This window comes from Siphateles boraxobius, unplaced genomic scaffold (assembly GCF_051911475.1).
Source record: "Siphateles boraxobius isolate OS27281-9 unplaced genomic scaffold, OSU_SipBor_1 65, whole genome shotgun sequence".
Taxonomy (NCBI): Eukaryota; Metazoa; Chordata; class Actinopteri; order Cypriniformes; family Leuciscidae; genus Siphateles; species Siphateles boraxobius.
Window position 1 is genome coordinate 10,156,472 of NW_027509192.1, and position 15,462 is coordinate 10,171,933.

General features: G+C 36.7%; 1 protein-coding gene across 3 annotated transcripts in view; it reads left to right on the forward strand.

Moving 5' to 3' along the window:
* Positions 1-15,462, forward strand: part of LOC143720941 (transcription initiation factor TFIID subunit 4) — a 43,122-nt gene that overhangs the window by 8,663 nt on the left and 18,997 nt on the right. For all 3 annotated transcript variants that reach the window (XM_077210923.1, XM_077210922.1, XM_077210921.1), the window contains exons 10-12: positions 489-619; positions 7,521-7,646; positions 10,194-10,250. In XM_077210923.1, the coding sequence (XP_077067038.1) occupies positions 489-619; positions 7,521-7,646; positions 10,194-10,250 (314 nt within the window). The remainder of the gene's footprint in view (positions 1-488; positions 620-7,520; positions 7,647-10,193; positions 10,251-15,462) is intronic.

Sequence of the window (15,462 nt, forward strand, 5' to 3'; positions counted from 1 at the left end):
TTTAAGCAAACTCTCTCTCCCCCCGTGCGCTTGATTTAGCACACAGTGCATACCAATGAGTGCCCGCGGATATGTGCTATTACATGGAGCCCGGCTGTGGTTGTTATGCTGTCGCCAGGGGGTGGAGTGTGTTAAAAATGTAAATCTTCCTCCGGGGGAGTTCTGTGCGTGTGTGTGTGTGTGTGTGTGTGTAACAATTTCAGCTTGATGGCTGGAGGGGGGAACGGGGCGGGAGGTGCATTGCGCCACCTGCTGGATATGATGTGAAGATAGTGATGTGAAGTGAGTGTGTGGGTGTGACAGATGCTAAGTGTGGCAGTGAAGTGTTTACTAGTTAAATTAGGTCATATCATGAGGCAGGTTTGAGAAGGGAAAACAATAATACTTGTCTTTTAATTGGGTTTAATGCTCAAGGCCCAAAGAATCGCTTTTCACTTTTGCTCTATCTTCCCGAGCAACTTTTAACACCAAACTTTGTATCATTTCAGCCAAGAAGTTCGGCGTGACGGAGGTGTCAATGGAGACGGTCACTCTCATTTCTCACGCCACTCAGTCCAGGCTGCGCTCCATGCTGGAGAAAGTCTCGGCCGTTGCGCAACACCGTGCCGACTCCTGCAAAGTAAGAACCAATACCTGAACCACTTACTCCAAAACTTCAAAGAGAAACCACAAACTGACTTTTCCCGCCGAACATTTCTCATTATATGTCCTTCACGGTGAAAATGTAACTCTTAACGTTAACCCTTACCTGAGTTTTGATCATGAGTCTAGATACACTAGTAAAAGTAGACTACACTAGACAATTTATAGATGAAAACTTCTGCCTATGATGATTGAATCATGTAAAAAGTACCAACCATTTGATTAATATATACAGTATATGTACACATATACACTTATATTAGGGGTGTAATGGTACACAGAGGTCCCTCGGTTTTCCGGTCATGGTTCAATACAAGTTTGGAACAACAGTAAAAAGCAACAAAAACAGATAGTAGTGCAAGTTACAGTTTATTCCACTTAGCAGCATTTAGTTCCCCAGTACAGTAAAACCTTTTAGTTTAACCCTTTAGTTTATTAGGCACTAGGCAATATTGCAAAAATATCTATATTTTTTTTATGTTGGTTCTCACTATTTTGCAAGTGAATGAGCAGTTCAGCCAAACTATTTCCCCCCTTTTTAAAAATGCAGCCTTATAGTGTTAAGCCCTATAGTCTTATAAATGTAGCTCTAAATATTGACAGGCCATTTCGGACAAAGTAGGGGTGGGCGAAGATGAAAATCTTTATTTCATTTTTGTATCTTTTTTATTAAAAAAATAACAAAGATGCACATTACAAATATAATATAAAATACAAATCAAATAAACAATGCCTTATTTTTCCACAGTAGGTGTATTTAACAGGAGTATTCAAGTAAGAAATTGGATAAACAAATGTTTAGACTACTTAGACTTCACTGTATAAATTATATATACACTGATTCTTATTAAAGCTAATGAAGAAATATATCTTAGTTTAGTACTCGGGCGTGCTACGGCTGTACGCGCTCAGAAAAGCAAGAGTCAGAACAGTGTGCAAATAAAAGGTTTAACTTTGAACCCTGTTTTGACAAAAATGCCATCTATAAGATGGCGCTACTATATTTTCATTGTTTTTAGGGTAGGATTAGGGTAGTGGTAGGTATGGATGTTAATAAAGGCTGAAACTACTAAAATATAGTGCTGGGAGCACAATCTGATAGGTAGCATTTTTTGCTGTCGAATTGTGCTGCCTACTGTTTTAATGGGAGTTAACACAATCTGAGCAGGTAGCACAAATCGTCAGAACACCGGCAATGCTTTAAAACGCATACAAATAATAAACTTTCGTGATTGTGTAAAACTGCAATGTCACATGAATGCAGAACTGCAACTCATAGAATGGACTTTAGCACGATACTACGATATTTCTTCATAAAGCAGGTTGTGGAGACATTTTAATCAAAAATCTTAAAATCGCAGTAAGTAATCGCGCTACTAAGCAGTAAACAGAATGCATTCTTGCATGTGTCATATTTTTGTGGTAGGAATGATAAAAAATATTTTTATTTTAATTTATTTGGTTACAATCAGCTACAAAACTGTAAAACATCTCTTTACAGTTCATTAACGTGCGGCGACAATGGTGGATGCACAAAAGTTCAATATTACTCTTTTTCAAAAAAATCACTAAATGCTGAGTGAGAATAAGGGGGAAAAGTGTCATCTACATCTGAGCCTACTTCACCTTTCCACAAGGAGACAGCGAGTGAAGCGGCACCTGATGCTTCCCATTTCCAGGATTCGCATATCACTGGAATGTAGAAGTAGAATAGTAGCCTAGAAATCTAGACAAGGCAAGTTTATTTATATAGCACATTTCATACACAATGGTAATTCAAAGTGCTTTACATAGAAGAAATTAAAATAATCAAAAGAAATCAGAATAAAAGATAAATACAGAAATAATCAAAAGAAATCAGAATAAAAGATAAATACAGAAATAATCAAAAGAAATCAGAATAATTAAAACATAAAATAAAATACAGTACAGTAAAATACAGTCGGACGAACAGTGGCACAGTGCTCATTCAGTAAATGCACAGCTAAACAGAAGTGTTTTGAGTCTGGATTTGAATGTGACTACTGTAGGAGCACATCTGATTTCTTGTGGAAGCTGGTTCCAGCATAGTAGCTAAAACCAGACTCGCCATGCTTAGAGGGAACCCTGATGTGATCCTAATGATCTGAGTGATCTGTTGGGTTTATATTCAGTAAGCATATCTGCAATGTATTGAGGTCCTATGCCATTGAATGATTTATATACCAGTGATAATACTTTAAAATCAATTCTATATGTAACTGGCAGCCAGTGTAAAGATCTGAGGACTGGTGTGATATGTTCATATTTTCTGGTTCTGCTCAGAATCCTGGCAGCAGAGTTCTGTATGAGCTGCAACTGTCTTATGGTCTTTTTGGGAAGGCCAGTGGGAGTCCATTACAATAATCCACCCTGCTGGTGATGAAAGCATGCACAAGTTTCTCTAAGTCTTGACTGGAAACAAAGCATCTAATTCTTGCAATATTTTTCAGATGGTAGTATGCTGATTTAGTTATTGCTTTGACATGACTACTGAAACTAAGGTCTGACTCTAGAGTCACACCAAGATTCCTGACTTGATTTTTAGTTGTTTGACCCCTAGACTGAAGGTATGCGTTCACCTTGAACTTCATCTTTGTTTCCAAACGCAATGACTTCAGTTTTGTCTTTGTTTAACTGAAGAACGTTTTGGCACATCCAATTGTTTACTTCATCAATGCATTGGAACAGAGAGTTAATGGGGCTGTAATCGTTAGGCGATAGGGCTAAGTAGAGCTGTGTATAGTCAGCATAGCTGTGGTAAGCTATTTGGTTCTTTCTCATTATTTGGCTCATTGGGAGCATGTACAGGTTGAATAGGAGTTGCCCAAGAATTGAGCCTTGAGGGACTCCGCATGTCATTGGTCTCCACTTAGACTTATGATCTCCAATACTCACATAATAACCTCTCCCTACCAAGTATGACCTGAACCAAATCTAGACGCACCCTAGCTGCAGCAAATTTTATTTTGCAGCCAGTCTCGTCTAGCAACTCTCCGTTGGATTGTGAGCTGGAAAAACCAAACTCTAGTCAGGCCAATCACATTGTGTATAGAGTCGGTGGGCGTGCTTAACATAATGACGGTAGAATTGCGACTGTTCCGCGTGAATTCCCTGCTACTTGAAAACAAAGATGACTGCTGCTGCTGCTGGCGAACAGCGTCTTCCAAATCGGCTTTGGCTTGTTAAGCTCCAATCGACTTGGAGTTAAGCTTTTCTTTGAGAAAAGAACAAAGAACGGCACTGAAGTACGTCGCTCTGACTACGTCACCTTCTTCGTTGCTCTGGTTGGTTGTAGCGCTATCCTATTGCGTGCAGAGGGAATTTGAAAGACAACTGTTTATCCCGCCCCTTGGATTGAGCCCTGCCAATGGTGTGTTCCCAGACCCAACATCTTGATGTGGGTCTGGCTTGTCAGGCTAGTAGAATACTTTCAATTTAATTTCGGGACAATGCCAAATGATTTTGTCTCATTATAACAGCGAAAACAACTTAAAATCCCTCAAGACATCATTCAAAACTGTAAAGGGTCTATAGTAGTTTGTGTGCACTTAAAATAAAAGCAAACCATTGTGCTTCTGTAAAATAAAAACAACATGATGCCGCTTTCTGCCGTTCCGGTTTCCATTCCCTGAAAGTTCTTCGCAAGAATGAAGCGCAAATCAGCGTATAGTCTACTAGCAAGCCATCTGAAGTTGAACTCTTGTTTTCGTTCAGTCTTCTTAGTCTACAGTCTACACACACACCACTAATGTAAAAAAATTAATGTGTTTGAAACAAGCCCTGAAAAGTGAAACCGAAGCGTCTCGATCGCCCCCCCGGTGGCTGGTCCAAGTATAGCTCATAAACCCCGCCTCCCCGTGTTATTCAACAGGATGTGAGACCAGCTAAATAAATTCAAATATATTTTTTAGTAGTTTCTGTCATTTGCTGTCGTTTTTATCACGCTGATGTGAATTCAAGTGTCTATTTTTAAAATAAGTTTATTTTTAGTTAGTTACCTGACGCTATAAAAACGGTTGTGTGACGTAATGTTTGACCGTTTCTCTGAGCGAAGCACCAACGAACTTCGGGATCTTCGGAGGACTGGGAGATTGTATTTACTTTATTTTAACAAGCCTCTTGTCGTACTGCAATCAACAGACATAAAAATTGGAGCAGAAGGGAGGAACGGAGCAGAATTAAGCCACTTAAAAAAAGTGCAGAGTGCATTTGGCGAGAGTGAGGGCGGGGGGCTGATTTCGCGGATTTACTTCCTGCTCACAACTGCGCAGACTCAAGTCCCAAGATGTCAGCGCCATATCGGGACGCTGGCGGCTTCACTTCTCGCAGAAGAGAGCGAAGGGGCGCCAGCCATCTTTTTTTAAATTGTTAATGTACACTGTAATTGTTAATGTACACTGTACAATTGTTAATGTACACTGTACAATTGTTAATGTAGACTGTACAATTTAGTTTAAATTAATGTGACATAAGCTTCCTGTGCTTATTGGTAATTGATAAAGCGAGTTTTTTTTTTTTTTTTTAGGGCTGTCAACGTTAAAGGGATAGTTCACCCATAAATGAAAATTCTGTCAGTATTTACTCACCCTCATGTTGTTCCAACCCCGTAAGACCTTCGTTCATCTTCGGAACACGAATTAAGATATTTTTGATGAAATCTGAGAGCTGGATCACTCCTCCATGCTAGTCCATAAGCTTCTTCAGGGATTGAAACTTGCCAGCCCCGAAAAGTTATTAAAGACATTGTTAAAATAGTCTAAGTGACTACAGTGGCTCAATCTTAAGTTTATCAAATGACGAGAATACTTTTTGTACGCAAAAACAAACAAAATTACGACTTTTTTTCAACTATTCATTTCCTTCTCTGTGGGCCTCGAGTCAGTTAACCTAACCTTGCGTAGAGCTACATCACACGTATACTCACTATTGGCCGACGCTGATCATGTGGGTGATGCGTGTGACGTACAACAACAGAAGCTTGCGCTATTATACTAGTGAACTGACTCGAGGCCCAGAGAGAAGGAAATGAATAGTTGAAATAAAGTCGTTATTTTAGGTTTTTTTGCGCACAAAGTATTCTCGTCACTTGACAAATTTAAGATTGAGCCACTGTAGTCACTTGGACAATTTTTTAACGATATCTTTAATAACTTTTCGGGGCTGGCAAGTTTCAATCCCTGAATAAGCCTATGGTCTAGTATGGAGGAGTGATCCAGCTCTCAGATTTCATCAAAAATATCTTAATTCGTGTTCTGAAGATGAACGAAGGTCTTACGGGGTTGGAACAACATAAGGGTGAGTAAATACTGACAGAATTTTCATTCTTGGGTGAACTATTCCTTTAACTCATGTGAATTATTCAAAATCCGTATAAAATAATAACAAAAAAACCTTTGGATTTTTGTTTTTTTCCTCTTTTGGACCTCACTTTTAAATCAGTAATACAAAGTAAAAGCGAAAGTAAAATGTGCATCGTTATTTTACATTTCATTTTTCTTTTGCTTTCGATTTAGTGGCAGTTACTTGAATGGTGGGTTCATTATTATTCTTAATGAAAAACGTTACTAACCCTTTGCAGGTTCCCTATTAGCATTGGGCTTAAAGCCAAAATATAGCCAAATAGGCGCTTTTACATTTAGCTTTGAAACCAATTCTTCCGCCATTGTCTTGTCAGTCAGATCCTCACTCTCGTGATAAATGAAATCTGACTCCTGCCTCTGATCTGTGCTGTCTCTCTCGTTAAGCTAATGCTGAATTGAGCAGGCACGTTCAGGTTTTAATTGTAGTGTCTGTTCTGTAACTGAGCAAAATACATTTTATTACTATAAAAAAAATCAAAGCGAAGGTGGGTGGCAAGTGATGCAACTGGTGTTGTGGCTGAACACCGGGTAACAGACTATCGCAGGAAGCCTAAAAGACTAGGTGTTTTAACAAAAAATTTCAATTTACCTTGAAAAAAGTAGTTTTATGAGAATCACCCTTAAATCTGATGGTTTACTTTGCTTGATATAGCAAATTATGACAAAATGAATGTGTTAAACAAGATAAATTGTGTATGCTTAATTTCACGATAAGTGCCATTATTTACTATCAAAAATTGTAATCTATTGACATAATTAATTATTATAGTAATTAAATATCTATTTAATTATTTAAATAATAATAATTATTATTACTATTATATCTTAATATATGGTAGTTTTGTTAACCTTGTTATCATAGAAGATTGAATGTTAAGCTTGAGGAATAAAAAGTGATCTAGACTTTAACTTTGTACTAAGTAGAAAACGAATGATGCAAAGAGAATATGGTGTCATGTTGTGATTTGTTCCCTTCTGATTTTGAAACAAACTGTTTGAAATGAGTAACTGGCATGGCTGTATGAAGTCAGCCTGTTGACATCAGCGAAAAACAAGCCAGACTTGAATGGAGACTGGAAAAGTTGGCCCTGCGAGTGAGGCACAGCCTCAGCGCAAAAGAAAGCGTGCAAGAAGAGATGAGAAGAGCAGTGCCGTTCCCGCTGCTAATAGGCTGTAGCCTCAGAAGTGCACAAAAATGTGAGAGTTCCTGTGTGTGAGTGTCGCTCTGCTTTGGTCCTCCACTGCGCCTCACGCAGCCGTTTTACCTGCAACGCTAGAACAACTATCACAGCAAAGAGAGTCGGGGTTGCCTTGCAGAAACACTGCGAAACGCACATATTATCCCATTAGCTCTGACCTACTAACTTCACTTTCATTTATTTACGAAAGGGAAAAGAGTGAAACTTTAGGCAAGCTGGGGAAAAGTTTGTTCACTCTTATAACAACGTAAAGGTGATGAACTTGTTGATGAGGAGTTTTGCTTTTTTGTTTCCCCAGGATGAGGAGCTGTACGAGCAGGCGTCGGATGTGCGGACCCAGCTGAAGTTCTTTGAGCAGCTGGAGAAGATCGAGAAGCAGAGGAAAGATGACGAGGAACGGGAGCTACTAATGAAAGCCGCAAAAGTAGGTTTGAGTGATGCGGAAGTGGCCATCGGCGCCAGTCTGCCCATCAGCGCCTTGCCAGTGTACGCTTGCTTTTCCTGCACACGTTGGCCAATGTTTAAAAGAAAACCGGTTGTGCTTTTAAGCCTCGGAGAGGAAAGGACAGTGTTATTAAGACACAAGATTGCACTCTGCAGCTTCATACTGTAGCAAATTGCAGTAATGGCAAAGCCAGAGGGATTTATCCAGTCTCGAGTTGATTTGATTGTACTGTTGCCTGGACTGGAGTACATCAGGGGAAAGGGAATGAGTCTTCTGTTAGGGAGCGAGAGAGGATGTTTTAAATTTGCCTTGAAGTTGCTTTCTTTCTAAGGAAGTGACACTATCTCACTCACTGAGTTTGATGGGGAAAAATCATGTTATATCTAATGGATGAACCTTAAGGCATCACTACCTTTTACCTTTTTGGCACTAATCAAGTGAACGCTGCTTATAAATTAATCAAGACTACATGGCTTTTTAAAACTGCTATATAGCCAGACACGAGGATTAGGAGGAATTTTCTGGGTTCTAAACAATTTAATTGCTATCAGCAGGGATGGACTTATGTGGTGGTTTTCGATACTAAATTTCTTTATTTAAAATGCAGGGATGCATTGATATTGAAATTCTGCCTCTTACAGATAAGCTTAGCTGATCATTTTCAAGTTATATAACTTATAAAGGGACTGTATTAAAAGTATATACATTTTAAGTAAATTATACAAATAAAAAATAATAATAAAATGTCTAAATAAATGTATATAAAATATTTAAATAAATTTAAAAGTATATAAAATATTTAAATAAATTTTAAATAATGTAAGTAATTATAAAAAAAACTGTAAAGCACTTAAAAATAAAATCAGTTTTAGATGCTACAAATTATATTAGTTATCATTATTTATTGAACGGAATGAAAAATAGTTATTCGTGTTGAGATTTGATAAATTAATTTATTAGCGCTTTGAAAGATTAAAGTGAGTGTTAGATGACGCAAAGGTAATCTAAATGTAGAAGAAATTAGCATGAATGATTAAATGTCCAATGTCAGCTGATGCTGGTAAATAAAAAAAATCATATTGTTTGATAATTACATTTTATTTTGAGGCAAGTCAAAATTACCAGATATTGCCAATACAATTTGTATTGAACATTTTTAAGTTAACCAAAACTAATTAGCTCCCATCCCTGTATAAAGATCTGTTCAGGAATTTTGTATTAACGATTTTAAATTCTGGCTGATATGATAGGCCGATAACTATTTCCGTGTTATGGCAGATAACTGATAAATGGCCAAATATTAAAATTCTATACTATTGTCTAAAAAAAAAAAAAAAAAAAGATTGTTCTAGATACTTTGAGTCATTGTAACATAAGAGTATGAAAAATGGATATTCATGTTGAGATTTGATAATTACATTTAACAGTGATATTAAATGATTAGGTATTAAATTTAACTTTAAGTGTTAAGATGATGGCAGAGGTAATCTAAATGTAAAAATAGGTGATTAATCGAGCATGAACAAATAAATATCAATTGATCAATACCGTTAAATTAACTAAAAGAAAACCAATCTAATAGCGGCTGATAATGTATACTTCGTTTTTGTGGGACAAGTCAAAATTATTGTCTGTGGTAATCGACTGCGTGTCACAGATGTTGCTGATACAACTAGTATTGAATGAAGTCAGAACATGTAATCTTCTTACTGGGATTTAAGTTAATTCCCATCCCTATATATAGGTCTGTTCAGGAAATGCATATTACTCACACATCAGTTCCTACCTATTTCATGTAATGGTGACACTTGAGACTACATATAGATTCCAAAGCTGCAACAAACGGCTAGTAGCAAGTTCCCAGCATGCATTTTTTTCCCTTGAAGTTTCACTCCTTAAGATTTAGCTGGGTTGTGACAATTTCCCACAGGAAAAGGATATGGCAACATGAAAGCAGAGGTAATTAGTTGACTTAAACGACAAATGCTGATGATGACGCTGACAATGTCCTGCTCCAAAGCAACTCCCAGTGCAGCGCCGTCCCTATTCTAATTAATGCAGTCGGCTAATTGAGATGTCAGCCAGAAGATAATTGTTCTTATGTTGCTGTTGTTGGTCTCATACAAGTACATGTTTGGGAATAAATTTGACCCATTTACATGCACATCACTGCGTAAAAGCAGTTCGTCAACATGGTAGAATTATTAGACTCGTCCTAATTGGAGACATTAATGTGTTCTCAATACAGCAAAAGTTCAGGTAAATGTCAGGTTAAAGTCAGACCTAGTTCACCGAGGGGAAAAAAACACTTTAATTTACTTGAAATCCTTTCATTCCAAATCTGTATTCTGTTTTTCTTTTTTTCTTTTGTGTGAACACAAATTGAGAGATTTTTTTTCAACAATTTCTTTGTTACCTTTTTGATTGTTTTCTGAACAGATATTTCTACTCTAATATTGTTCATATAAAAGCTGGATATAATTTAAACCAGTCTATTTTAGTTCTAATGTTTCTCTTTGCTTGCAGAGTCGCTCGAGGCAGGAGGATCCCGAACAGGCCCGGCTTAAACAGAAAGCTAAAGAGGTGAGCTTTATGGAAGACTATTTAATAGTACTAATAAAAGTGCTCGACATACATTTTTCATGATTATGCCATTGCTATGACTTTGACATAATTTAGTCTGACATTGAGACAAATGGTCTTATACGTCTCCTAACAAGTTTATTACAGTATGGGGGAGAAGTCATCATTTTGCTCAGATGTCACACCGCACTGCTGCCATAATGAGTCTAATATGGGCTAATCTTTGGCTTGTGGGGGCATGACATGTCTGAGCACTATGAATTTTTCATCAGGTTTAATGTCATTGAAAGCAAAAATACTTTAAGCAGATATTTAGAAGAATGGCCTGGTTGCTGTTTTCCATGCATTAAGAACAAATGTGGCCTGGTGCTGTCAATCTTCAAATGGATACTAAATATAAAAAGTATAAAATATACGTAGGCCATTAACGATAGGTCAGATAACTTGATCTTTGAGGGAAAATGTTTTTAAACAAAGACTAGAAGAGTTTTGGATGTTAAAGTTATAATAGTTTGCAAGAGCGGAATAGTGAGTAGATGAGTTTACCTGTTCGGTGTGATGACGTTTAAAGTCCCCGATTGCCTCTGTAGTCCCTTTTAGACACTTGTTAGCAAGCAACATTTACAAGACAAGTGAAAGCTTTAAAAACAAATATAAAAAAATAACAATTTTAAATAGTAGGAAAAAACGTTATTATTAATTTTATTTATTATAAGATATATATTTTTTTAATGCCCCGTTTGGACTCAGCTTACTAAAAAAAGATTCCTCATTAGCACAGTGAACCGCTTTCAGGCTGTAAATTTCATTGGATGCCAAGCAGGAACTTACAATTTTACAGCAATTGGCCAATTTTTAGAAAAAGACACGTCTCTGTTGTCATATCCCCTGCCTTTCAGTAAATAAGCTTTTTACACACCATATGTCACCATATGTCTCTGTTTGTATTGACAACTACTGTTGGATCTCATCCGTCAAAGAAATTTTTTTTCTGAACACCAGTGATCATTCAAAGCATGTTTTATTCAAATCTAGAGCCGCATATCCCATTGTCTCTGTTGCTGTGGATATATTGTTTGTTTCAGCACTCTTTATTTTTTCTTACCTGAGGGCATATAGTTATGGAGAAAGAGAGAAGCACTTCTTGAAGCTTCTTTGGTCTTGCTGCATCTTTTTTCAGATCACAGTATAGCTAACTAGACTAAAGAGAAACGCTGAACAGTACAGTGCTATATATTTATTTACATGATTCACCTCAAAGCAAGATAGCAGCTCCTCATCATTGTTGAAGGCCTGTCTTAAAGCCTAGACAGATTCCTCTTCCCTTCTCCGAACCCTTGATTTCTTACCTCGACTTACTACTGAGAGAAGACGTTGGAGAGGGACGCGTCAAAGGGTTGTCTCCTTGTTTATATAGCGGATTTTTAGTGTGTGTGTGTGTGTGTATGTATATGTGTATATAACGTTATATATATATATATATTGAAATTACATTATAGCTGTATAGTTTACAGAGATTATTGCGAATTAAAAATATATAATAAAATGATGTATGTCAGAAATATATTAATATGTTTTATTAAAGCTGTAGTCCGTAACTGTTTTGGGTTAAAAATTATCCAAAATAATTTTTTGAGCATTTACATAACCAGCCAGTGTTCTATTCTCTGCTTGCCTTAGCTCGATTCAAAACGGTAAGCTTGTAATAATGTTTTTAATTCCATAGCTTGTCCAGCTGTTTTATATTATATATATATATATATATATATATATATATATATATATATATATATATATATATATATATATATATATATATATAGTTTAATACATATTTTATATGTATATTATTATATCTATAAGTGTAATACTAATAAAAATTAACTTTTTCACTAAACCTTCAAATTAATTATAATTTAAAAAACAATAATGCTGTTAACCTTTATTTAATTTGCAATACATGCTTTAAATTATATAGATATAACGTATTTTAGTATTGTAAAATTTTTAATTTGTAAAATGTTTTAATTGTTAAAAACACTTCTTCAAGGTGTTTGTTGTCAGCTATGATTTTACATCATATTTTTTAACCGCACAGATTATATTGGTTGATTCATCATATTGTTGAAGCCAATCAACAACTTAATTTAGCGGCCACGATTTTCATAACTGCCCATGTTCTGATGCCACTGGGATGTGAAAACAGATTTTGGAAACTTGCTCTGCCGTCTTGTTTTCTTGGATTGTTGGCTCATTATCAAGGGTTTACTCCGCGTGCTTCACCTTCTTAATAAGGCGGAAGGTGATAGATCCTTCAAAACCTCCAGAGCCCAAAACTGCCACTCACTCGCTGAAAAACACTGCAGCTTATATTCAGCATATCAAAGACTCCTAGAATCATGCTGGAATTAGGATCAAGAATCATGCTCGTGTTTTCTCATGTCCTTGACTCCATCCAGCGCCCCTAATTGAACCGCTACACTCAGCATCAACCTGTGCTGTTATTAAGGTGTTTCTCTCAGGCGAGTCATTCTGGTGGGCCGGACTGCTGATAAGGATCAATAGAGATGGAGAGCAGCGCTGGCAGGCTCACTGTCTCTGCCTTTCTCTTTCTTGCCTGACCTTTGTAAATGATTATAGACTACAAGCATTTCTTTCTTCACTGCCTCCTGTCTCTCTGTCTCGCCAACAGAAAGGTAGGCAATTGAGAGAAAATGGCATTTCGACAAAACTAGTAGTTTCTAAACTCAGCCTTTTGGGCAAGAACACGTCAACATCACCTAAAAGTAATTTAGCAAATATACAAAAGAAAATTAGATTTTATTATTATACATTTTATATAATTACATTTCTGTTTGAAATTTTAGGGTCGGTAAGATTCTTTTATAAAAGTAATATTTTTTTTATTTTTTTACAAGAATTAATTAAATTGATCAATAATGGCAGTAAAGACATTTATAATGTTACAAAATATTTTTATTTTAAATAAATGCTGTTCTTTTGAACTTTCTATTAATCTTCGAATCCTGAAAAATGTATACGAACGGTTTTCATAAAAATATTAAGCAGCACAGCTGTTTTTAACATTGATAATAAGCATCATGTGACACTGAAAACTGGATTAGTATTATAATAAATAAATATATGTATGTACGTGCGTATATATATATATATATTATTATAATACAATACTCTTAATTTCTTATTATGAATTTACCTTTCTTTTCCAGCGTCATGAATATACATTTCCCCAGATTTTTATAATCTATTTATTGTTTATTTATTATTATTATATACTTGATTTTTAGCATTTCTTTTTGATTTCTTTTTTTTACTTTTTCCGTACTGATTTTCAGATCTTTCTGTTAGGATTCAAACCTATGTATGTATGTATGTACAGGTCCTTCTCAAAAAATTAGCATGTTGTGATAAAGTTCATTATTTTCCATAATGTAATGATAAAAATTAAACTTTCATATATTTTAATTCATTGCACACCAACTGAAATATTTCAGGTCTTTTATTGTTTTAATACTGATGATTTTGGCATACAGCTCATGAAAACCCAAAATTCCTATTTAAAAAAATTAGCATATTTCATCCGACCAATAAAATAAGTGTTTTTAATACAAAAAAAAGTCAACCTTCAAATAATTATGTTCAGTTATGCACTCAATACTTGGTCGGGAATCCTTTTGCATAAATGGACTGCGTCAATGCGGCGTGGCATGGAGGCAATCAGCCTGTGGCACTGCTGAGGTGTTATGGAGGCCCAGGATGCTTCGATAGCGGCCTTAAGCTCATCCAGAGTGTTGGGTCTCGCGTCTCTCAACTTTCTCTTCACAATATCCCACAGATTCTCTATGGGGTTCAGGTCAGGAGAGTTGGCAGGACAATTGAGCACAGTAAACCAGTAAACCATTTACCAGTGGTTTTGGCACTGTGAGCAGGTGCCAGGTCGTGCTGAAAAATGAAATCTGTATCTCCATAAAGCTTTTCAGCAGATGGAAGCATGAAGTGCTCCAAAATCTCCTGATAGCTAGCTGCATTGACCCTGCCCTTGATAAAACACAGTGGACCAACACCGGCAGCTGACATGGCACCCCAGACCATCACTGACTGTGGGTACTTGACACTGGACTTCAGGCATTTTGGCATTTCCATTTTCTCCCCAGTCTTCCTCCAGACTCTGTCACCTTGATTTCCGAATGACATGCAAAATTTGCTTTCATCCGAAAAAAGTACTTTGGACCACTGAGCAACAGTCCAGTGCTGCTTCTCTGTAGCCCAGGTCAGGCGCTTCTGCCGCTGTTTCTGGTTCAAAAGTGGCTTGACCTGGGGAATGCGGCACCTGTAGCCCATTTCCTGCATACGCCTGTGCACGGTGGCTCTGGATGTTTCTACTCCAGACTCAGTCCACTGCTTCCGCAGGTTCCCCAAGGTCTGGAATCGGTCCTACTCCACAATCTTCCTCAGGGTCCAGTCACCTCTTCTCGTTGTGCAGCGTTGTTTGCCACACTTTTTCCTTTCCACAGACTTCCCACTGAGGTGCCTTGATACAGCACTCTGGGAACAGCCTATTTGTTCAGAAATTTCTTTGTGTCTTACCCTCTTGCTTGAGGTTGTCAATGATGGCCTTCTGGACAGCAGTCAGGTCGGCAGTCTTACCCATGATTGCGGTTTTGAGTAATGAAACAGGCTGGGAGTTTTTAAAAGCCTCAGGAATCTTTTGCAGGTGTTTAGAGTTAATTAGTTGATTCAGATGATTAGGTTAATAGCTCGTTTAGAGACCCTTTTCATGATATGCTAATTTTTGAGATAGGAATTTTGGGTTTTCATGAGCTGTATGCCAAAATCATCAGTATTAAAACAATAACAGACCTGAAATATTTCAGTTGGTGTGCAATGAATCTAAAATATATGAAAGTTTAATTTTTATCATTACATTATGGAAAATAATGAACTTTATCACAATATGCTAATTTTTGAGAAGGACCTGTATGTGAAATTTGATTAAAAAGAACAATGATTCAATTTAAAAGTCAAGTGTAACATTTCTGTGATGACAGAAATTATTTAGCACTCTGAAACTCGCTTTATCTGCCATTGCTTGTCCAAACAAAAAGTCCAGCCCCAAACTTGCACCATTGGTTGAGAATTTGTCTTTATATTATATTTATAACATAAAAAAATTACACACATCAGCTTTCGT